General features: G+C 48.2%; 1 protein-coding gene across 1 annotated transcript in view; it reads left to right on the top strand.

The window, feature by feature from the left end:
* The window catches only part of GFRA2 (GDNF family receptor alpha 2), a 196,435-nt gene extending 173,615 nt beyond the window's left edge, over window positions 1-22,820 (top strand). The window contains exon 8 of the mRNA XM_070794855.1: window positions 22,710-22,820. Coding sequence (XP_070650956.1) covers window positions 22,710-22,718 — 9 coding nt within the window. The 3' untranslated portion in view covers window positions 22,719-22,820. The remainder of the gene's footprint in view (window positions 1-22,709) is intronic.
* Window positions 22,821-24,436: the final 1,616 nt, after the last annotated feature.

The following is a 24,436-nucleotide window of genomic DNA, read 5'->3' as shown; positions in this document are numbered from 1 at the left end:
CCCCAACCTCTTCAGGTTTAGGGAAGTGATACATGTTATCCCTTGTGGTTTTTCCTAATCCCTTCCCACATATTTTAAAACAGTACTCTCATTAAACTCTCCTCAATTATCCAGCTTGAGTGTGCCATCTGTTTCCTGCTGAGACCCCCAACTAATATGGCTTCTGATGGTACAGATCTAATTTAACACTTTAGTATATATCGTTTTATGTCATCCTTCAGCTGTTTATCGCATGCACATCAGGGTCAGGGTCTAAGGGAAGAGTTGACTATCACCTAGCTTTTTAGGTGTCCCCAGACTTGGCATAGTGCTGGCCTCATGCTGGGCATGATGCAAATGCTCACAGATGCTTGAGAGAAAGACTGCCGTGTATGGGGGCTTCCAATTCTCTTCAGTCTTTTCCCTAGGTTTGTGAGCCTAGTGGCTGCCTCAAAATTTCCTGGATTTGGAAATCAAAACTCACACATTGGACAGAAGTAGGCACTGGACCAAGATCCTCTGTGGTTTGGAAGTGCAGGCAGGCCAAATGTCATATCCAGGGAGCACCAGGGTCAGCCCTGGGTGATGAAGCATTGTCTGGGGAGCTTGGCAGGGCAGGAAATGCCATTGCATCTCCTGGTGAACAGGTAGAAAGAGCTGGTGATGGAGGGTCTGGTGGCAGGTACACACAGAGGAGTTATCATGAGGTTAGAAATCACCTGAATGATAAGGGATGTTAGGATCTTCTTGTCCTGTGTTGTCCAATATGGTGGCCACTTGACACATACGTACACAAAGATATGGAATCAGAGGTTGGGTCCCCGTCCCATTCCACATTCCACGTACTCTGAGTACGTGAATGTGGCTGACATGTGCTGTGGGTATAAAATACATTCTGGGTTTTAAACTTTGTAAAAAAAAATGTAAAATGTTCTCATTAAAAATTTTTATATTTACTACACATCTAAGTTGGATTCAATGATATAACTTCTTAGAATTAATTTCATACATTTCTTTTTAATATTTCAATGTAGCTACTAGAAATTTTAAAATTATATATGCATCTCACATCATATTTCTATTGGGCAGCACGAGCTTGGTCCACACCTCTTATTTTATAGATGAGGAGACAGAGGCTCAGAGAAGGGAACAGAGTTTCCGAGGCCACGTACCCAATGGAGATCAAACAGGGAGAGCTGGGAGGGTTACCGGATGGAGAGTGACCTGACTTTGAAAGTTGAAAGCAGTGGTCCAGTTGTGGCCTGGATCTGGGACCATGGAATGGGGGCTTCCCTAGTGGTGCTAGTGGTAAAGAATCCACCTGTCAATTCAGGAGACGTAGATTTGTTCCCTGGGTCGGGAAGATACCCTGGAGGAGAAAATGGGAACCCACTCCAATAGTTTTGCCTGGTGAATCCCATGGACAGAGACGCCTGGTGGGCTACAGTTCTATAGCATCACAAAGACTTGGACGTGACTGAGTGCTTTCGCGTGCACACACATACACAGAATGGAGGCCTAGCACATTTTGCTGAGGCAGCTGCGCGCTCTGGCCAGGGAAGTCCATCTCCCTGGAGGAGTGTCTCTGTGGTGGGCTGTCAGTTTTGTAGAGCAGTGAGGGGTCTTCTCTACCCATGGCCTTGGCCCTGGGCAGTCTAGACAGGATTTGGCAAAAGAACTTCAAGGCAGTTGAGAGAGAGTGTTCCCACAAGTAGTCACCACTGAGTCACCTGTGTTGAACAAGGCTGCCCAATCATCAGGGGGACGCCTGAAAGCTACAGGACTCAGCAACATTCGAGCTGATTCTTGAGTGTGTCCTCTGTACCCAGACCAAGAAAAGGAAAAGACACAGTTCCTGGGCTCTGTGACTTACAGTCTGGCACAAGACAGCCCATTATCCATGAAGCAACTCCAGAACAACGCCAGACAGCAAAGGCGAAATCCCGAGTGGGTAGCCCAGACAGCAACTGAGATGTGGCAGGGGCTGTGGAGAAGGAAATGGCACCAGTATTCTTGCCTGGAGAATCCCGTGGACCAGGGAGCCTGGTGGGTTGCTGTTCATGGGGTCACACAGAGTTGGACACGACTGAAGCGACTTGGCATGCATGCATGCATACATACGTTGGAAAAGGAAATGGCAACCCATTCCAGTATTCTTGCCTGGAGAATCCCAGGGACTGGGGAGCCTGGTAGGCTGCCGTTTATGGGGTTGCACAGAGTCGGACACCACTGAAGCAACTTACCAGCAGCAGAGGCTGTGGTCACGAAGATGGCTTGCTATATAGCGGGAAACCTGGCCTGAAGCCCTCGTGTAGCCTGAGATCTGCTGCTAACCATCCAGTGATTTGGGTAGATCACTCTCTCTCTCCCATCTCATTGTCCTCATTTGCACAATGGGATAACACCGGCCAGCTGGTTCCCATCCTGCTGACGTGGCAGGTGGGACAGGAGTGCCACACATGTGACCAGGAAGGGGTGTCACTTAGGCCTGAGGTTTCAGGCTTGCTCTGGGGGGGGGGTGGGGGGGATAGTGGGAGCAGCTAAAGGATGCCTGAGAGGGAGGCTGGCTGTATCATTTATCTTCTAAAATGGAGCACTTCTAGGGGTGAAAGGGGATGCTATTAATATTAAAATTAGGACAAGAGATGGAGAGAAAGGTTACTCTATATAAATACGATGGATGGCACTCTACTGGGAAGAGGCCAAAAGGCACAGGTGAGACAAAGTCCAGTCTGGCTTAGGAGGCCAGCAGCTGGGGATCAGCTTTGAACTGGCAGATGGACGGCTGAGGGCGGGTCAGGGTGAGTTAGGGGTCAAGGCAGGAAGGAATTTTGGGACAGCAGTGACTCAGACAGAAGTGTGTAAATGTGTGCTCAGTTGTGTCTGACTCTTTGTGACCCCGTGGTCTGTAGCCCTCCCAGCTCCTCTGTCCATGGGATTCTCAGGCAAGAATATTGGAGTGGGTCGACATTTCTTCTTTCAGGGGATCTTCCCAGCCCAGGGATGAAAACTGTATCTCTTGCGTCTGGGGCGCTGGCAGGCGAGTTCTTTACCAAATGCTCCACCTGGGTGTCCTCAGTCAGACACACGCAAGATGCAAAAAGTGGGAGCATGGTGTGGGATAACCCTGCAGCTCTGCACACGTACCTCCTGGGGTTATAGAGGACCTGAAGTGAGGATGTGGCAGGAGACATGAAGTCAGGGACCCAGCAAGGCCAGGCTGGTCTTATTGCTGACCACAGGTGAGCATTTTTGTGGGTGTCCTCCGCCTGATGATAGAGGAAAACCTGCTGCTTGGAACCCCACGAGGGAGTCCGAGAATATTGCCTGAGTTAGGCTGTGGTCGCTGGATGCAGGGTGCACGCCATCAAACTGCCGGGCTCTTGAGAGCCACCCTCCATCCCCCAGGCCTCCAGCCCTGCCCACCCCCCGGACTCCAACAATGGGCCCTGTTGAGCCAGTGGGGTTCTGGGCAGCAGGAAGTCTTTGGTCCAAGCCCCACATATGAAGAGCGCCTTGGAAGAGGTGCCCCCGTGACCTTCAGTGGGGTGCTCAAAGGGGCCCATTCTTCCTGGCTGTGGGGCTTGGGTGGGAGGGAACAGCACTGTGGCTTTGACCCCAGAGAGACATGACTGGCCCAGTGTTCCCCTTTTGCCCTGCGGCTCTCTTGGTTCTATCTACTGACCTCATGGGATTGGCCTTTGAGTCTGTCTTGGCTGCAGTGCGTGGCCAGAGAGACGGGGCCTTTCTTCCCTCCCTGCAGCCCTGGCTGGTGGAATCTGGCTCTGGTAGGTACTGAATCCTGCCACCCACCCTCCACCTCACCCTGGCTGCCTTCCTGCATGTACCCAGCACCCTCTTCTTCTGCTCATCATCCCCACAGCCTCTTATAGGGCTCTGCAGAGATTTCAGGAAAAACACACCCCAGCCTCCTGCCAGGGAACGTGGTAAAAGCCTCTCTTCTTCCCAGGCCCTGGGGACTGGGTTGGTGTGCTCTTCTATTCTCTGGTGGCCAACTGCCCCCCCAGCTCCCCAACTCGGTTCTGAGGGATTCACCCTCACATGCTCCATTAGCAACAGATGCCATCACAGGCATCGAGGGACCCGTTTACGCGTGGAGGGAGCGATGGGTGTCCTCCTAGGAAGATTCCCAAGTAGAATCTTTTAGTCCTTCTCGGCTGTCTTTAAATACACCCAGAGGGCTTGTTGTTTAGAGCTTTTTCTGAGATGAAGGATCATAAACTCAGTGAAGTCACACAGCTTCCAGAGGTTTTTGGTAGATCTTCGGGGCACTGGTCTGCTCTGACATGAAAGGTAGGCAGGTCCAGGCTTATTTTTCTTACAGTGTCCTCTTCCTTTACTTAGAGGGTCCCATGAGAAAAATCTCTGCATCACTCCATTGTTTACTGATTCCTGGGGGTCAAGCTCAGCCAGCCTGCCCTCCCCCTAGGGGAGGCAACCTTGTGTGTTAAGGATGCCCAGGGTTTGTTTGGAGCAGGTGAGGTAAGACACACAGACATAGAAAGGGCTGTAGTGAGGAAATATGTTTTCATACTCACAGATTGCTAGAAACAGGAGACAGGCCATGCCAGGAGAACATGGGGAAGCACCAGGGTTGATCAGGAGGCAGAGGGAGGCGGGGGAGGGTGGAATACCAGGGCAAGAGTCTTCTAGTTCTTTCTGCATTAAGGCTTCCCAGGTGGTGCTAGTGGTAAGGAACCCGCCCGCCAATGCAGGAGACGTAAAAGACATGGGTCCAACCATGGGTTGGGAAGATCCCCTGGAGGAGGGCATGGCAATCCACTCCGTATTCTTGCCTGGAGAATCCCTTAGACAGAGGAGCCTGGTGAGTGATAGTCCATGGAATTGCAAAGAGTCAGGCATGACTGAAGCGACTTAGCATGCGCACTTGCAGGAAGTAATAGGCAAAGCAGGGTAATCAGGTTTAAGACTGGATAATTGAATAATGTCTGCAGGCTCTGGAGCATAGGGACTCTCCCATGTTATCTGGTAATCTGGTACCTACCTGGCTCTGGGGTGATTAGGGCAGGGGGATTGCGATCCTAGCAGTGTAAGAACTTAATATAAGGAGGAGTGTGGGGGTGTGAGCCCTGGACTGGGTGGTTTCCTATCCTCGGGAATTGGCTAGAATGGAGAGACAGTCCCTCCGGTGTCAGCAAGATTATATGATGTCAAAAACATTCAATTGAGAAATTATAAAATGTGGTTATTATCCCCCATCTCTTTGCAAAATGCTATTGGAATTCTAGCCATTCTGCTGTATCTTCAACAATACCTTTTCTCTGCCTCTTCCGTGAAGTCTTCTCTCACCCCACCCCTGGGGGCCTCAGAGGCAATGATTCCCTTCTCCCAGGGACTCTGCCTGTCCCTCTACAGTCCCCGCTATTCCGTGCCCAGACTTGGGGTTAGCTGTGTTCATCTGACCTCCTCCCCAGGGTCATGAGCTCCCTGAGGTCATGTCTGAGGATTAGTCTGATCCTGTATCCCCTGCAGTGCCTTTCCCTGGCCTGACCCACAGGAAATGGCAGTGGAACACCGAATGAACTTCCATCAAACTCCAGGGAGCCATCTATATCTCAGGGAACTCTGGACAATGTCTGCTGTCTAGGTGTCCCTCTTGAAAAAAAAGCAGGGGATATGGTAAGGTGGGGACCTAGCGAGGCACTTACATTCTCATTACTGACAACACGGGTGGGCATTTTTGTGGGTATCCCCTGACTGCCTCTGGACTATACCTGGAGCAATTCTTATTCTAGTGTTCATGACCTCATGGGAGTCCTTCGATCCCTGAACTTTCCTATAGAAGCACATGTGCATTCTCCTAGGAGAGGAGATCCAGGGCATTCATCAGATTTTGGAATTGCTCCAAACAGGGACCAGATTAAGAGCCTTACATTGGATGGCCCCTGCCAATGCAATGGTCCAGGGCTAGTGTGTAGAAGCTCCCACTGCCTCTGTCCAGGTCAGTCCTGCTGGGCTCCTGTTCCTCACTGTCCAGGTCAGTCCTGCTGGGCTCCTGTTCCTCACTGTCCAGGTCAGTCCTGCTGGGCTCCTGTTCCTCACTGTCCAGGTCAGTCCTGCTGGACTCCTGTTCCTCACTGTCCAGGTCAGTCCTGCTGGGCTCCTGTTCCTCACTGTCCAGGTCAGTCCTGCTGGACTCCTGTTCCTCACTGTCCAGGTCAGTCCTGCTGGGCTCCTGTTCCTCACTGTCCAGGTCAGTCCTGCTGGACTCCTGTTCCTCACTGTCCAGGTCAGTCCTGCTGGACTCCTGTTCCTCACGGATCCTGTCTCTATGCCCTTCCTTCTCCCACAGTTAGGTCTCTGGACCCCTTGTAGGGTGGCGTCTCCTACACTGATCCTGATCAGGGGGTGGGTGTGATTTAATTCATTCTGGACCACCACCCTGGGGCTGATGGGATTCTGATCTGGAGAAAATGTAGAAGCAAAGGAATGCAGTCAAAGAAGACAAAATAATAATAGTTCAGCCACTAAAAAAATCAAGGACTTTTAATTCCTCCTCATAGGCTATAGATATCCTTCTATATCCTTCCATCTGAGCCATATCCTTGGAGGTGTTTTGTAGATAATGAAACCCCCACCAGGTAAAAAAAGTTAACTACATGTTGACCATGCTATAACCACGGCACAAGCTGCTCCATCTGACACAGTTCTGAGAACTGGCCCCAAGGGAATGAGGCCACCCTGGAACTGGAGATTAACTCTACTTAATCAAGATGATGCGGATCAACCACTGTGTCTGACTTCACAGTGTCCCGTCCAGGTAACTTCTCAGGTGCTCCAAGAGCTCTGCAGTGGGGTCACTTACTTAAGCTCTCACCTACCTCCTCCTACTCTGCCCAGGCTGTTCTGCCTGGCAGCAACCAGGTAGCTGCTGGGAGACTTTGCAGATGCCAACAGTAACAGCAACAACAGCAATAGCCGCCGTTGCTGTCGATATTATTATTACCAACAGTAATAGCAACTGTATATCAATAAGAGCAAAGGTGAATGCTGACATCATTGACAGCTGACTCTGCCAAGGGCTTCCCTGTATTCATTTTCTCATTTGATTCTCACAACAGCCCTGTGAGACAGGAACTTTGATCTTTCCCATCTCCATTTTATGGAAGGAAACTGAGACACAGAGAAGTGGTTACTCACCTGAGGTCACACAGCTGGTACACGTAGAGCCAGTGTGGATCCAGGCGTGTCCCACTCCCAAGCTCACACCTGTGGCGCCTGTGCCACACTGCCGTGTGCCTATCTGCCCCCTCCATCTCGGAGCATCACTGTCCTAGCAGCTTTTCCTCTCCCTTCTCCCCATGGCTCTCACAACGCCCCGTCGTCCTTTTACAGCAAAGCACTCATTACACGGAATCGCCAAAGCCTGTTTCTAGAGCATGAACTCCTTGAGGGCGGGGCCCGAGGGCTGGGCTCCCTGAGGGCATGGCCTGGGTCACTCTTGTTCTCCACTGACCTGAGCCTGGTGCAGTGCCTGGCACACAGCACCTGTGTCTCTTCTGGTTCTCTTGTGAGGTGCAGCCTTGGGCACGACCCATGCCTCACCACCAGTGTGCAGCTGACCGGCCACTCTGCCCTGCCAGCCTCATGCAGTCCCCTGCCTGCCGCCTCAGACGAGGCTTGAAGGGAACGGAGGCGAGGGTGCCGGAGTTCAGAGTGTGTACTAGGCCGCCCCTCTCCCTGCTCACGGTGCTAGACCTCGATGGGAACTGACATCTTCTCTTGTGCCTTGACTGCTCCCTCCCCTCTCCTTGGGGACTCACGGCCCAGAAGCTGATTGGGAAGGACAGGGCCTAGTTTTACTGGAACAAACTGCCAGCGAAAGGGCACACGCAGCCCCTCCTTCCTAAGATGCTGTGCCGCTCAGCCCTGTTCTGACAAAGAAGGCCAAGGCCAATAGGCCCTGAGGACTTGCAGGGGCCTCTCAGTTTGGGTCTGGGCTCCAAAGGTTTGGTGTGTCTCCAGTTTCCTGATTCTGAGGAATCTCTGCCCTGGTGGTATTCTTTCTGCCCCTGAGACCACGGCAGATGGGGGCTCTGGGGTCCCAGCCTACCTGAAGCCAGATTCCAGGATAAGGGTGCACTGATGCTCTTGCCTCAGTGTCAGTATCTGGAGCCATGGGAGCATCTACAGGAGGCCTCATCCCAGGAGATTCCCAGGTCTAATCGAGGCTCACCCTCTGAAGCCAGAGGGCTTTGTGAGAAGAGATGCTGGGAGATACGGCCAGAAGGAGAGGCGTCATAGAGTGCAGATATATATAGGGGACGTCTGAGCTGAAGCACAAAATGAGTATTGGGTCTTTAAAACCATGCTACTCCTCTGGATGGGCCAAAGGTTGTTTAAATCATCAGTTGGAGCCTGCATCCATTGCAGGAACAGAATCCCAGAATTGGTGTCCCCACCAGCTTGTCCTGGGGTCTGACTCCTGTCTTCCAGGAAATCCCATTGCCTCTGTTAGTTTACCTATGTTCACCTATAGGTCCATCCATCAACCTATCAAGAATTCATCAATGACCCATGCACATAGCACCACCCCAGCAAATGCTTACCCTCTTGCTGGAGAGACAGGGCGGATGGCTGTGTATGCACACCCACAAATGGTGAACCAGCACAGGGTGTGCCTTGTATGGGATAGAGTGAGGTGACAAGGTGCATGTCACCTCAGGGCAGGCAGATGAATTTGGGAGGAGTCAGAGGGGGGAGGGGTCCACATGGATTGGGGCGCTGGGGGAGGGGCATGCAGAGGGGTCTGGAAGGATGCAGTTCTGTGAATAGGAGAGCCAAGAGGCTCTGACTAGATGGAATCAGGCCATGCGGCTCTGGTGCCACCAACATCACCCTTCCAGCTCCACTCTGAGCATGACCTGTTATTGCCACATACCTGGCTCAGTGCTGCCACACCCTGGTGCCCACGCCCTTGAAGACAGACGGTCAGTTGAGAGAAGAGTGGACAGAGGAACAGGGCACTGGTTCCCTCCCTCCCTCCTTTCCTCCTTTCCGTATGAACCAAGCACTGTTCGTAACAGTGAACAGAGGCAAAACCACCGCCCTCATGGAGCTTGCATTCACCTTTGTCACCAGTTCCTGCTTTGGTTTTTTCTCTGTAAAATGAGACGACTTCTGTTACCAAACTCAGGTTCAGATGCTCATCATTCAACAATCCAATACTGAGAGACAAGTGTTGGGTGAAAGGAAAGAGCTTTATTGAGGAAGCCAGCAATCCCAGGGAGAAGGTGGACTCATGTCCCAAAAGGCCAACTCCCCCTTGTCGATGAGGGAGCAAGAGTTTTTAAAGGAGAATTTCAGGGATGCATGGGGTCGAGGGGACAGGGTCTGTGCACAGAACAGCACAGTCAGCTCTGACAATCATCTTGAAATTCGTCATTCAGTGGTCTGATCAGTGTCATCTTGATTGTTTTAAGTGCAGCTAATCTCCAGTTCCAGGGTGGCTTCATTTCCTTGAGGCCAGATCTTGGAATTTTGTACGAAAGATCAGTTTGTGTTGTGGTTATAACCTGGTCATCATGTGGTTAATTTTTTTCACCAGATAGGGGTTTCAGTATCTGCAAGACAACTCAAAGAATATGGCTCAGAATATTATCTGTAGTCTATGAGGAGGAATGAAAAGTTCTTAACTTTGTTTAGTGGCTAAACTATTATTGTGTTATTTGACTGGGTTCCTTTACTTCTGCATTTTCGCTCTTTTCTGATTAAATTAACTCTTTGGCTAAAGTTGTACAGACAAGATGCAGGCAGAGAACTTGGGGTGGGATCTGTTCTGGGAATGCCTCACAGGGCCCTGCTCCCTTATACTTCTGCCTCCAAACCTTTCAAATTCATTGGAACTTACACTTAGTTGTGAGCTGGGCTGGTCACACTGTGGAAGGTCCTTTCCTGGGGATATGTGCCAGTATCACGACTACCATTACTGACACAGGAAAGCATCGGTGCAGCCCCGGACGACTGAGGGATAACCCATACATCCCCAGGTCCTGGCTGGATGTTCTGCATCAGGTGGGGCCTCCTCGGGTGCTCAAGTCACACACATCTCTGCATCCTGGTGTCCCACACCCTCTCTTGTGTTGCCCGGGGGCAGAACAAGAAGGCTTGCCCTGCCTGCGTGTTTAGGTAAGCTGCTTCATGGTTGATTTCCAATTCATCCACTCTATTCCCTTGCTGGAGACTAAACACCAAAACAATTATTGTTTAATTTCAAGTGAAAGGAGCACTAAAGGAGACATGGTGTGACCTTTTCTGTGTATGTATCTATAGATAGAGATATATAGACATTGGAATTTATTTCCCCAGGGAGAGCAGTGGTACCGTGCTGCCAGCTGGGTCTGCGTTTGGAGCTGTGTTTGTGTACAGTGCTATGTGTAATTTATTTCCCCAGGGAAGAGCTGCTAAGATGGCACATCTAATTCCTGTAGAGATTTCTTTTCCTTTTTTCTTTTTTTAAAAAATAAACCAATCCACCCCTTACCCCCAGAGGAAAAATGTCTCCTCCATCTAGTGGCCTTATATGACTGGTGTCTTTGAGTTTCACAATGCCTTGGCAGAGGGCTAGGACTCTGGTCCCTGCAGATTCTCTGGGATCCCAAGTCACACAGCCTCTGTCTGTCGTCATCTTGGACGGGGTTGGGGGAAGGGACTGCAGAATGACTGAGACCAAGGACACAGAGTGCCAGACTTGCCCTGCTTTTTCTCGTCTTTCTTCTGTGGGCTCTAAGTGACAGTTTCATTCACGCATTGGCTTACTCTTCCCTGGCACTAGCTTTGGCCTGGAGTTAGGAAGCAGCATCCTCACGCTTTGGGTACCTCTCCCAAATCCATTCCCCACATTCCTCCCCTTCCTCAGCCAGAGCCACCTCATGAGGCAGTTCTCAGACCCTCGGGTAAATTATTAAGAACTCCAGCTCTCTGTGTTCCCGGTCCTCCTCTGTGCCCGATTGTGGGGAGATTAGAAATGTTTGGAAGGCATTATTTAATTAGTTAGCAAATGCAATGCTTACTTTAATTTTGTAAATTCAGTAGGCACAAGTGCCCACCCACTTGTTCCAGTTGCCATAACAACTTTAAATTTCATTTGTGGTCTCTGGTGCGGTTTCCTCTTTGTGTGTATCTGTGTTTTGTGTGTCTAAGGGAGTGTAGTTTTTTTTTTTTTCCCCCATCCTCCTTTTCTCCTGAGCCCCTACCTTGATGCCTGCTATTTTATCTTATCCTCTTTGATGCCTTCTTTTGTCCTTCATTTCTTCAGGGTCTCCCTCCATCCCCTTCCCTGGCTGTTGGGATTTAAGGTAGAATTATCTTCACCCATTGCTGGAACTCATGAGGCAGGAGTTCTCAGAAGCTCTCTCTCTCTCGAGGGCTTTAGGGGAGTGAGGGGCTGTCTCTGTGCTGTGATTTCAGAGACACTGAGAAGCCCTGAGAACCCGGAATATCAACCTGAGCCAGTGTTGCAATGCCTGAAATGTCCCCAGTGAAAATTTGTAACTCTGGTCCCCTCCCCAAGGGAACAGTGAGTGCTCTTGAGGGGATTAAACTATTAGGAGGATTTTTTGAGGAAATAGTGACTGATCTTATGGGTACTGTTGGTTTGAGGGGGGCAGCAGGACAGCACCCCACTCCTGGAAGGGCATAGAGATGCAGGAAGTGAGCATGGATGAGAGGAATTTCTGAAGTCACACAACCCACCATGCATGCCCTTTTCCAGGGAAAGTCTAGCTCTTTAGCAGACTGCACCATTTTCCCTAACATGCATCAGAGAATTCCCAGACCTGGAACTCAAGCAACTTCTGAGTCTGGGTATAGGATGTTGGCTACTCCAGGCTTCCTGTGCCTCCTGGGTAATGTTGACCAGACACGGCAGTGATGCAGGAGGCTTTTTTGCTAAGAAGCAGGAGGACTTGACTGCAGTGGGGTCTGGAAAGCAACCTAAAAGGAGAGGACCCCAGAATTTGCCTCTATCAGGGACAGAAGTTGTCATCTATGAGGGAGCCTGGAACTTAAGCTAAACATGCAGAGTCTCAAGAGGATGAATCCAGGGGGGAAACTGAAATTGAAGCTGCTTGGGGGAATGTCTTAGATTGGATTTCCTCAAAAGCAAGCTCTAAGCCAAGAAGTTGCGTGCAAGTAGTTTATTTAGGTGGAGAAGGCAATGGCACCCCACTCCAGTCCTCTTGCCTGGAAAATCCCATGGACAGAGGAGCCTGGTAGGCTGCAGTCCATGGGGTCGCTAGGAGTCGGATATGACTGAGCGACTTCACTTTCACTTTTCACTTTCATGCATTGGAGAAGGAAATGGCAACCCACTCCAGTGTTCTTGCCTGGAGAATCCCAGGGATGGGGAGCCTGGTGGGCTGCCGTCTATGGGGTCGCACAGAGTCGGACACTACTGAAGCGACTTAGCAGCAGTTTATGTAGGAGTTTGGTCCTGGGAACTGATGAGGGAATGCGAGAGAAGAAAGCCAATAAAGGGTATGCTGTTAAGCAGGTGACATCCTTGGGAAACTGTGACTCAGTCCCTGGGGAACTCTAGAAGACAGTACAAAACACAGAGTTATCCCACCAGAGGGGTAGAGAAACCGAGAATGAGTCCCTCAGCACTTCCGGCCCTGCGGCATTGGCAGATGCTGCTTCTGGTTGTGTTGATTGCCCAGCACTTCTGAGGGGTTTGAGAGGAGAGCTGCCAGTGCAGTGAGATGCTGTCGGCATGGACTGGAACAGTAATGCTTAGGGGATGCAGACAGGGAATGGATAGCATCTTCTCTGGTCCATGGCTTGTTTATTGTTGTTGTTGCTCAGTCGTGTCTGACCCTTTGCAACCCCATGGACTGTAGTCTACCAGACTCCTCTATCCCTGGGATTTCCCAGGCAAGAATACTGGAGTGGTTTGCCATTTTCTTCTCCAGGCAATCTTCCTGACCCAGGGATTGAACCCGTGTCTCCTGAATTGCAGATGGATTCTTTACCCCTGAGCCACCGGGGAAGCCCAGAGCCACTCCTGCCCCAGTGAAGTTTACTGTGTCTTCACTGCTGCTTCCAAATGGTGACTGATCACACATTCTTAAAAAAAATATATATAGAGAAAAAGACAGCTTGAGGGTTAGTGAAACAAACTGAAGTTTTGCTGCTGCAGTTGGTTCTGAGGCTGTACTTGATTTTCATCGTATTGCTATTTCTACCACCAGTTCTAAATTCTTGTGCTCATCAGCATTTTTGCTGTTCTGGGACCAAGCCATTACCCCTGAGAAATGGGGCCCCCAGGGCACTGGGACTTTGTCAGGCCATTGGTGGCAACAATTGCCCATTCATGGTTATCAAGGTGCACACCCCCAGTGAATTGGCTGAGTTCCACACATCACCCTTTCTGCCTCTCTTGTGTAGCAGAAACCTTAACTCCTCATGATAATCAGTGTCAATTTCCCCTGCCACTTCCTTAACTTCTTTCTTTGCCTGCTGGTTAGCTGGCATAAGGAACCCCAGAGAAAGAATGTGGGCATTCCCCCTAGAGAGGAGGAGCGCACTAAAGAGGTGGTTTAGTCATTAATGTAGGTCAGTTCTTCAGGGTCCTTGTCTTCCTTCATGCCAATTATCTGGTTTCTTTTTCCACACCTGACCTACCCTGGAACCTTCCCCTGGGGTGTGCACACACCACTCAGCCAAGATGAATCTCAAAGTGAAGGCTTCTGGGAGGAGCAAGACTCATTATGGCCTGGAGTTATCCCTTTACTTTTGACTCCAAGGAACCTTTCTGGGCATGTGTACAGTTCACTTCAGTTCAGTCGTTTGGTCGTGTCCTACACTTGGCTACCCCATGGACTGCACCACACCAGGCCTCCCTGTCCATCACCAACTCCTGGAACTTGCTCAAACTCATGTCCATTGAATCAGTGATGCCATCCAACCATCTCACCCACTGTTGTCCCCTTCTCCTCCTGCCTTCAATCTTTCCTAGCATTAGGGTCTTTTCCAATGAGTAGGTTCCTTGCATCAGGTGGCCAAAGATTGGAGTTTCAGCTTCAGCATCAGTCCTTTCAATGAATATTCAGGATGGACTGGTTGGATCTCCTTGCAGTCCAAGGGACTCTCAAGAGTCTTCTCCAACACCACAGTTCAAAAGCATCAACCCTTTGGCACTCAGCTTTCTTTATAGTCCAACTCTCACATCCATACATGACTAATGGAAAAACCACAGCTTTGACTAGATGGGCCTTTGTTGGCAAAGTAATGTCTCTGCTTTTTAATAAGCTGTCTAGGTTGGTCATAACTTTTCTTCCAAGAAGCAAGTGTCTTTTAATTTCATGGCTGCAGTCACCATATGCAGTGATTTTGGAGCCCCCCAAAAATAAAGTCTGACACTGTTTCCACTGTTTCTCCATCTATTTGCCAAAAAGTGATGGGACCGGCTGCCATGATCTTTGTTTTCTGAATGTTGAGCTTTAAGCCAACTTTTTCACTCTCCTCTTTCACTTTCATCAAGAGGCTCTTTAGTTCTTCTTTGCTTTCTGCCGGAAGGGTGGTGTCATTTGCATATCTGAGGTGATTGATATTTCTCCCAGCAATCTTAATTCCAGCTTGTGCTTCTTCCAGCCCAGCTTTTCTCATGATGTACTCTGCATATAAGTTAAATAAGCAGGGTGACAATATACAGCTTTGATGTACTCCTTTTCCTATTTGGAACCAGTCTGTTGTTCCATGTCCAGTTCTAACTGTCGCTTCCTGACCTGCATATAGGTTTCTCTAGGCTTTCCCATTTTATTGCTTTCCTCTATTTCTTTGCATTGATCATTGAGGAAGCCTTTCTTATCTCTCATTGCTATTCTTTGGAACTATGCATTCAAATGGGTATACCTTTATTTTTCTCCTTTGCCTTTCACTTCTCTTTTTTTCATAGCTGTTTGTAAGCTATCTTCATAGTGCATGTGTGGTGTCTGCCTTATTCTTTACTCAGACAAGTCTTTTGCCTCTCTTTGTCCTTGCCATGATTATTCCCTTGAGACATTTACAGGAGACAAAGACTGGCTATTTACCCTGTTTCTGTTGTTAGTTCGATTTCCTAGAGCAAACAGTGGACTGGTTGTAAATTCCTCAACTGGAGCTCACCTATTTCTTGCCTCAGGAAATGCAAAGAGGAGGCTGGCTGATTGTAAATGTCTAACCTGAAGCCAGTAGTCATGTATGGATGTGAGAGTTGGACCATAAAGAAAGCTGAACACTGAAAAATTAATGCTTTTGAACTGTGGTGTTGGAGAAGACTCTTGAGAGTCCCTTGGACTGCAAGGAGATCTAGTCAGTCCATCCTAAAAGAAATCAGTCCTGAGTATTCATTGGAAGGACTGATGCTGAAGCTGAAACTCCAATACTTTGGCCACCTAATACAAAGATCTGACTCATCGGAAAAGACCCCGATGCTGGGAAAGATTGAAGGTGGGAAGAGAAGGGGATGATAGAGGATGGGATGGTTGGATGGCATCACTGACTTGATGGACATGAGTTTGAGCAAGCTCCAGGAGTTGGTGATGTACAGAGAAGCCTGGCGTGCTGCAGTCCATGGGGCTTTGAAGAGTCAGACATGACTGAGCAATTGAACTAACCTGGAGTGTGTCTATCTCCTACCTCAGTCTCATGGTCAGGTTTTCAATCCCTGCCAGAGCCCAGTGGTATGCTCAAAACTGTTAATGCAAGTTTGTAGGCCTAATGTACAGTGAGGCCAAATACACTGAAACGTCAGAGTTTGGAGCAGAGAAAAGTTTATTGCAAGGCAATGCAAGGAGACCAGTGGCTTAAGCCCTGAGAAGCCTCAAGTTCCCCAAACGTTTCAGCAAAGCAGTTTTAAAGGGCAGGTGAGGGAAGGGAGAAACCTATACACAAGTCAGGAAGCAACAGTTAGAGCTGGACATGGAACAACAGACTGGTTCCAAGTAGGAAAAGGAGTATGTCAAGGCTGTGTATTGTCACCCTGCTTATTTAACTTCTATGCAGAGTACATCATGAGAAAAGCTGGGCTGGAAGAAGCACAAGCTGGAATCAAGATTGCTGGGAGAAATATCAATAACCTCAGGTATGCAGATGACACCACCCTTATGGCAGAAAGTGAAGAGGAACTAAAAAGCCTCTTGATGAAAGTGAAAGAGGAGAGTGAAAAAGTTGGCTTAAAGCTCAACATTCAGAAAACTAAGATCATGGCATCTGGTCCCATCACTTCATGGCAAATAGATGGGGAAACAGTGGAAACAGTGTCAGACTTTATTTTTTTGGGCTCCAAAATCACTGCAGATGGTGATTGCGGCCATGAAATTAAAAGACACTTACTCCTTGGAAGGAAAGTTATGACCAACCTAGATAGCATATTGAAAATCAGAGACATTACTTTGCCAACAAAGGTCTGTCTAGTCACGGCTATGGTTTTTCTAGTGGTCATGTATGGATGTGAGAGTTGGACTGTGAGTGCTGAAGAATTGATGCTTTTGAACTGTGGTGTTGGAGAAGACTCTTGAGAGTCTCTTGGACTGCAAGGAGATCCAACCAGTCCATCCTAAAAGAGATCAGCCCTGGGTGTTCTTTGGAAGGACTGATGCTAAAGCTGAAACTCTGATACTTTGGCCACCTCATGTGAAGAGTTGACTCATTGGAAAGGACTCTGATGCTGGGAGGGATTGGGGGCAGGAGGAGAAGGGGACGACAGAGGATGAGATGGCTGGAGGCATCACCGACTCGATGTACATGAGTTTGAGTGAACTCTGGGAGTTGGTGATGGACAGGGAGGCCTGGCGTGCTGCAATTCATGGGGTCACAAAGAGTCGGACATGACTGAGCAACTGAACTGAACTGAACTGAGGGAAGGGAGTCACAGCGTCTGTGATCAGCTTGTGCCCAGTTCTCTGATTGGTTTATGGTGAGGCAGCAGGGTGGTGTCTCAGGGATTAGCATTATCCTTCCTTCCTTCCCTGGTGGCTCAGATGGTAAAGCATCTGTTTACAATGCGGCAGACCCGGGTTCAATCCCTGGGTCAGGAAGTTCCCTGGAGAAGGAAAAGGCAATCCACTCCAGTACTCTTGCTTAGAAAATCCCATGGACGGAGAAGCCTGGTGTCCATGGGGTCGCAAAGAGTTGGACACGACTGAGCGACTTCACTTTCTTTCCTTAGGCGCCAGGAGGCCTGGCCTGGGGCTATGTGCCTGTCAGCAAGCAGTTCCTCCATTTGGTGTGGGGTGGGGGTGGGGCGGGGTGGTTCAGATCTCTGAAACAACTCAGGAAATTTGCCTCAAATACTATTATCTATGTAATTCCTGGAGAGGAGCTAAAGCAGAGGATATGGGAGAAGGTCCTCCCGGTTGGACCCCTTAGGGTCCTGCTCGGTTACAAAGCTGCATTTTGGATGATGAGAAGAGCATTTCTCTGCAAATAGTACAACCTTGCTTGAATCCTAAATTTCTGTCCTGTGACTTCCTTGTTTAAGCTTCCCAGAGACTCCAAACAACATTACCTATCCCAGATACTGTCTCATGGAATCTGCCAGGTCTTTTGGTAAGATTCTCTTAAAAGTGGGATGGTCAAGATCCATTGATTTTGTTGTAGCCACGCGTTCCTGGAAACAAACTTACTCAGAAGGACAATGCAGATAGTGGAGTGCAGTTTATTACACCGGCGGGCCCAAGGCAGAGTCTCCTCTTAGCCAAGGACCCCGACCAGTTTTTGTGAAAACCTTACATACCCTAAGTGTATGAGGTTCCCTGTAACTAGTCTGAACAAAGGAAAAAGAAAGATACAGTCAAAGTTAACCCATGATTCATATGCCTTAAGCCCAGGTAGTTAACAGTGGACAATTATTAAGCTTGTGGTCATACCCCAATAAGCATAATAGAATGTATGATTCTATTTGGTTACACGGATAATTAGGGTATTCTTTTAGACAATGGAGAGCTCTGGGGCTCTTCCTTCCAGGGGCCTGGTTTTCCAGTTGGTATGTCATTTCCATAGATACTGGGCATATAGCTCAAAGTCCACAGTCTGGCCCAAGATGGAGTCCTGCTTTCAAGATGGAGCCTGTTCTGTCTGTTTCCTCCTTTGGTTTCTCCTTTTTTTGTGCTGTTGTGCTAAGTCATTTCAGTTGTGTCTGACTCTTTGCAACTCCATGGACTGTAGCCCACCAGGCTCCTCTGCCCACGGGATTCTCCAGGCAAGAATACTGGAGTGGGTTGTCATTTCTTTCTCCAGGGGCTCTTCCCAACCCAGGAATCTAATCGGCTTCTCTTATGTCTCCTCCATTGGCAGGCGGGTTCTTTATCACCTGTGCCACCTGGGAAGGTCCTCCTTTTCTTAGGAGGAACTACCTCAATATATCCCAGGATTACTGGACCTTTAAAAACTTCACAGATGTGGCAGGTCTCTGGGTCTTTGTAGGGCTTGTATCCCACCCCTGGTACACACATCTTAGCAGGGCTTCTGGGTGGTTGCTGCTTCCTGCTCCCCAGACCTGTTATGATGCTGTATCAGTGTTGCTGCTGCTAAGTCACTTCAGTCGTGTCTGACTCTGTGCGACCCCATAGACGGAAGCCCACCAGGCTCCCCCGTCCCTGGGATTCTCCAGGCAAGAACACTGGAGTGGGTTGCCGTTTCCTTCTCCAATGGATGAAAGTGAAAAGTGAAAGAGAAGTCGCTCAGTCGTATCCGACTCTTAGCGACCCTATGGACTGCAATCTACCAGGGTCCTCCATCCATGGGATTTTCCAGGCAAGAGTATTGGAGTGGGGTGCAATTGCCTTCTCCGGTATCAGTGTAATGGGTCAGTTTGATGTTTTGTGGCATGTTTAGAAAGCCAAACTTCCTCTGAGTTAGAAGGTGGCAGAGAGCAGAAGAGCTAAGTGGATCTGGGACAAGACCATTAAAATATAAGCTATGCATTCCAAGTGAATGCAAACTTGTTTTGATTCTTTTAGAAGGGGCTTGAAAAGAATGCATTCACCTGATCGAGAATCACAAACAAGGATTGACATCTTTGTGGACCTGTTCTGCCAAAGGTATCTGGCAAAAAAATTGCAATGAGGCTACCACTCTTATTTTTATGATGGTCCATTGTCATATTCATGGTCCATCAGATTTTACTGATGAATTTAAGGGGCCTTGTATCATTTAAGTCTTTGAGGGTGATGCTAGTCTTCTGTTGTTTCATCTAAGATGTTGATATCACTGCAGTTTTACTCTCTTGGCACTGTGTGTGTGTGTGTGTGTGTGTGTGTGTGTGTGCCTGCACATGTGTAGCAAAGGCTTCCGCTTGACTATCAAAATGACTCTACTTTGTTGTTGTTTATTTGCTAAGTCATGTCCAACACTTTGTGACTCCGTGGACTGTAGCCCACCAGGCTCCTCTGTCCATGGTATTTCCTAGGCAACAGTACTGAAGTGGGTTGTCATTTCTTCCTCCAGGGAATCTTCTCGACCCAGGAATCGAACCCGTGACTCCTGCATTTCAGGTGGATTCTTTGTTGCTTAGCCACTGGGGAAATCATGCCTGCATGCAGTTTCTTTGAGAGTTGGTCTTAGGAACACTGGAAGGGGAGAGAGGAAGTGGTACAAGGAAGGGAAGAAAGCTGAAAAGGGTATATTATAGTTCAGGTTGCCATTGTGGGAAAGCAAAAGTGAAAGTGTTAGTCAGTCAGTTGTGTCTGACTCTGTGATCCCATGGACTCTAGCCCACCAGGCTCCTCTGTCCATGGGATTCTCCAGTCAAGAATACTGGAGGGGGTTGCCATTTCCTTCTCCAGGGCATCTTCCTGGCCCAGAGATGGAGCCCTGGTCTCCTGCACTGCAGGCAGGTTCTTTACCATCTGCTCCACTAGCTTTATTCCCACTGCTGTGGGAACCTCGGCTCAATTCTACTAGGAAATCTGGAAACAGATGAGGGCATCCCTCTGAGTTCTCTCACCCAAGGATAATTGGCTGATGGCTTCTCCTGGGCATATTGACTCAGAACTTCCAGACTGCCCTGTGGATTTTCAGGATGAAGGAAAGCTCTCATGCAGAGAGAGATATATGCTGGCAGCAGGATGTCACCAAAATGGGGATCTGGGGAGGTCATTGACAGCATCTTTTACTGAGAGGTACATTCAAAGTCCATTAAGAGAGGCAGTGGCTTGAGGTCATTCCTTAGTGTATACCAGGCAGGCTGGGGACTTGAGATGACAGCCAACCCATGTTGGTCATTAAGAAGCAGCAAGTGGGCTGCAAGAAAGAGCACACTGTGATCAGAAAACTTGGCACAGTCCAGGTCTGTCAGTGACCAAAGATTTTTGCAACTGGGGCAGAGGGCTTGCTACCAAGGGTTGGGGGTGGTGATGGTGGGGCATATGATGTGTGATTCATTAGGCACCGAGATCAGGGCTATTGATCTGCTGAAGAGTGAGGTGGAGCACAACTCTTCAGATCTTTAGGGAGTTCACTTAATGCAGTGATTTTTAACTCTTTCTCTGAAAACCCTACATGCAATAGAGGTGCCTCCAGGCTCTGGAATCCACCAAAGGGTGGGCTGCTACACCTCCACTCCCATCTCAAGCACAGTCACTTTTGTTTGCTGTCTTCTGGATCAGCTTGTGTTTGAAACAATATTTCTGCTTCTGAAAGAGGGCTGGAAAACCACTGATCTAATCAATCTGTGAAGCTCTGATTGATCTACGTTTATGTGAATCCATTTGCCAAGACAGAGGGTCAGGTCTTGGGGCAACTGGTTTCCTGTGCTGGAGGCCTTGACACTCAGGGAATGTCCCTGGGTTACAGTACCATTTAAAAATTGTACTTCTTCCATCTTCTCTCCCAAACCAGAGAAAGTGGGGGAAGTTCACGCATCTCCTGCATAACATGGGCTTACCTTGGAATACTGCTTCACTGGGAGTCCCAGGTGAAGGTGTCAATTCATTTCCAAGTCAGAAGGTTTTCACATGGTCTTTGTATCTGCCTCTGCTCCAAACCCCAGCTACATTTGGACTTGGCAGACACAGTCTCCTTCCTCACAGCCTCTGCTGGCCCAGCACCTTGGACAGGGACACAGGAGGCTGTTTTGAAGACTATTTCTCTCAGGAGGACAATTTACTCTTTGCTCTGTGCATGTCAGCAGAGCTCTTAAATTTTGAAGACAGTTGGATGAAATTGAATGTAGCCAATTTGCATCTTCAAATCGATTTTGTATACATGGGCATGTGCACTCACCTCTCTGGGGACAAGGGAGGAATTATGTTTGATGGCTCATGGGCAAAAAGTTGACAATTTGCTCTGTTCATCTTTGACCATGGGCTCTGTGACCTGGTGCCTCAGTTTCCATAAAATGGGAATAGAGTGGGCTGGGTGTTTTCTGAGATCTATTTTGACTTTAGTATTTACATTTTGTACCTCTGGGGAAACAGAGGGATAAAAAAGACAAAGGTCCACGTTGCCCTGTGTAGCCGAACTGCAGCTCAGTTCGGGGAGAGTAAAAGTGTGCTTTGCACAGTCTTGGCCTCAGACCCAGGCTAAGTGTTTGGATGTTGTCATGATGAGCAGGTTAGGAGGTGTGGAGGGAGAGGGAGCAGCCTTCTTGTGCTCATCCTGCTGCAGGCTCCCTGTTTAACTGTGATTGGCTGTGGGTGATGCAGAGGGTTACCACATCTCTCTGAGCCTCAGTTGCCATGACCATAATGAGGCTAAACATAACTGCCTCCTAGGATGGCTGAGAAGAGTAACCAGGAATGCCTAAGATATAGGCACTCATCGATTTTAGGTCTTGGTCTTGGATCTGGAATGGTAGATTTGGGCACAAACCTGGCACAGCTCATTTCTTTTCATCTCTTCATCTTTATCTTGTACTGTTCCCACAGCTCAAGGACTTTTTCCTGCAATTGTCCTCTCTCTCTCTCCTGCATCATTAATTTTTACCTCTCTGCCCTGTACTGGAGTGTTCCCATCAGAATACAAACATGCTATAATATCTTCAATTTTAAAAAAAATCTCCTTTGACCCCCACATCCCTTTTCAGCTGCTGTTCAACTTCTCTACTGGCTTTGACAGTGAAACTTATCAGTAACTTGCCTTTTTTTTTTTTCACACTTTCTCACCTCTTATTCTCCCATGAACCATTCCAATCAAGCCTTCATTCCTACCACCTAGCTTAAATAGCTTTTGCCAAAGTTGAAAATGAATAAAAGTGTTAGTTGCTCAGTTGTGTCTTACTCTTTGTGACCCTATGGACTGGAGCTTCTATCCACAGAATTCTCCAAGCAAGAGTATTGGAGGGGGCACCATTCCCTTCTCCAGGGAATCTTTCCAACCCAGGGATCTTCCCAAACCTGGGTCTCCTGCATTGCAGGCAGATTCTTTATCATCTGAGCCACGAGGGAAGCTCTTGCAAAGGTTGCCTATTGCTAAATTCAATGGTCAATGCAGAGTCCATGTTGACCTGTCAGCAGCATTTGTCACAGCTGATCACTGTATTTCTTGCAATACCTTTTCCTCTTGGCTCACACTCACTGTTATCTTTACTGATCATCTGTGCTGGATTTTCCTCTTCCTAACCTTTTACTATTGAAGTTCCCCAGTGCTTAGTTCTTCTCTATGTTTCTACTTATATTTATATCTCCAATCCCAGCTCCAACCCCATTCCCCTGATTACATACAGATATATCCAGCTTGCTCAATACTGCTGCTTGGTTGTCTCATAGGCATCCTGAATTTAACATATCCTAAGCTGAACACGATGGACATGAGTTTGAGTGAACTCCGGGAGTTGGTGATGGAGAGGGAGGCCTGGCATGCTGTGATTCACGGGGTTGCAAAGAGTTGGATACGACTGAGCGACTGAACTGAACTGAACTGAATTCCTTCTTCCCTCCTCCCCCACAGCGACTGAACTGAACTGAACTGAATTGAAGCTGAACACATCTTCGAAACTGGTAATCACATCCTCATTTCAGTAATGGGAGAGTAACCTTTACCAGATATTCAGACCAAACACCGTAGACTCATCTTTGATGTCTCTCCTCCTCTCATTCTCTATATCTAATCCATCAATAGAACAAGGAAGCTCTATGTTTGAAATAATCCCACCCCAATTATGAGAGTTGGGGTGTGAAGAAAGCTGAGTGCTGAAGAATTGATGCTTTTGAACTGTGGTGTTGGAGAAGACTCTTAAGAGTCCCTTGGATTGCAAGGAGATCCAACCAGTCCATTCTAAAGGAGATCAGTCCTGGGTGTTCTTTGGAAGGACTGATGCTAAAGCTGAAACTCCAATACTTTGGCCACCTGATGCGAAGAGTTGACTCCTTGGAAAAGACTCTGATGCTGGGAGGGATTGGGGGCAGGAGGAGAAGGGGACGACAGAGGATGAGATGGCTGGATGGCATCACTGACTCGATGGACGTGAGTTTGAGTGAACTCTGGGAGTTGGTGATGGACAGGGAGGCCTGGCGTGCCGCGATTCATGGGGTCGCAAAGAGTTGGACATGACTGAGCGACTGAACTGAACTGAACTGAATTCCTTCTTCCCTCCTCCCCCACAGCCATCCTGGAACAAGTAACCGTGACCTCTTCCTAACTCTTGGAATAGTCCACTAACTCATCTCTTTGCTTCTGTTCTTCTTATAGTTTGTTATGATTCAGCAGCTAGTTCATGTCTGATTCTGCGACCTCATGGACTGCAGCATGCCAGGCTTTTCTGTCCTTCAATGTTTCCTAAAATTTACTCAAACTCATGTCCATTGAGTTGGGGATGCTTTCCAACCATCTCTCCCTCTATCTTAGGATAATTATGGTTTAGAATGATAATTTTATTTTATTTTTAATTTTTTGAAGTATAGTTGATTTACAGTGTTGTGTTAATTTCTGCTGTACAGCAAAATGAGTCATACATATATGTATATATGTGTAAAATCTTTTTCTGTATTCTTTTCCATTATGGTTTATTACTAGATATTGAATATAATTCCCTGTGTTATACCATAAAACCTTCTTGTTTATTTATTCTATGTACAGTAGTTTGCATCTGCAAGTCTCAAACTTCCCCAAACCCTTCTATTTCCCTCCCTCTTGGCAACCACAAACCTGTTTTCTGTGTAGAATGATAATTTAAAGACATTGTCAGATCATGTTACAAGTCAGTGCAAAACAATCCAATACATTCTGATTTTACTCAGGTAAGTGCTACATGATCTGGGCCTTTTCGACCCTCTGATCATACTGTTGTCCTTTGCTCACTGGGTCCTAACCACATTATTCCCTAATGTGCTGAGATGATCTCACCCCAGGGCCTTTGCACTTGCTGTTCTGTCTGCCTGGGATGCTCTTCTGCCCACTGTCCTGTTCACTCCCTTACTTCATTCAAGCCTCTACACAAATGACACTTCCTCAGAGCGCCTTCTGTGAACGTCCCACCTAAAGCACACCTTTGTCA

This window comes from Bos indicus, chromosome 8 (assembly GCF_029378745.1).
Source record: "Bos indicus isolate NIAB-ARS_2022 breed Sahiwal x Tharparkar chromosome 8, NIAB-ARS_B.indTharparkar_mat_pri_1.0, whole genome shotgun sequence".
Taxonomy (NCBI): Eukaryota; Metazoa; Chordata; class Mammalia; order Artiodactyla; family Bovidae; genus Bos; species Bos indicus.
Note: the sequence above shows the minus strand (reverse complement) of the source record. Positions and strands in the feature narration are given on the sequence as shown.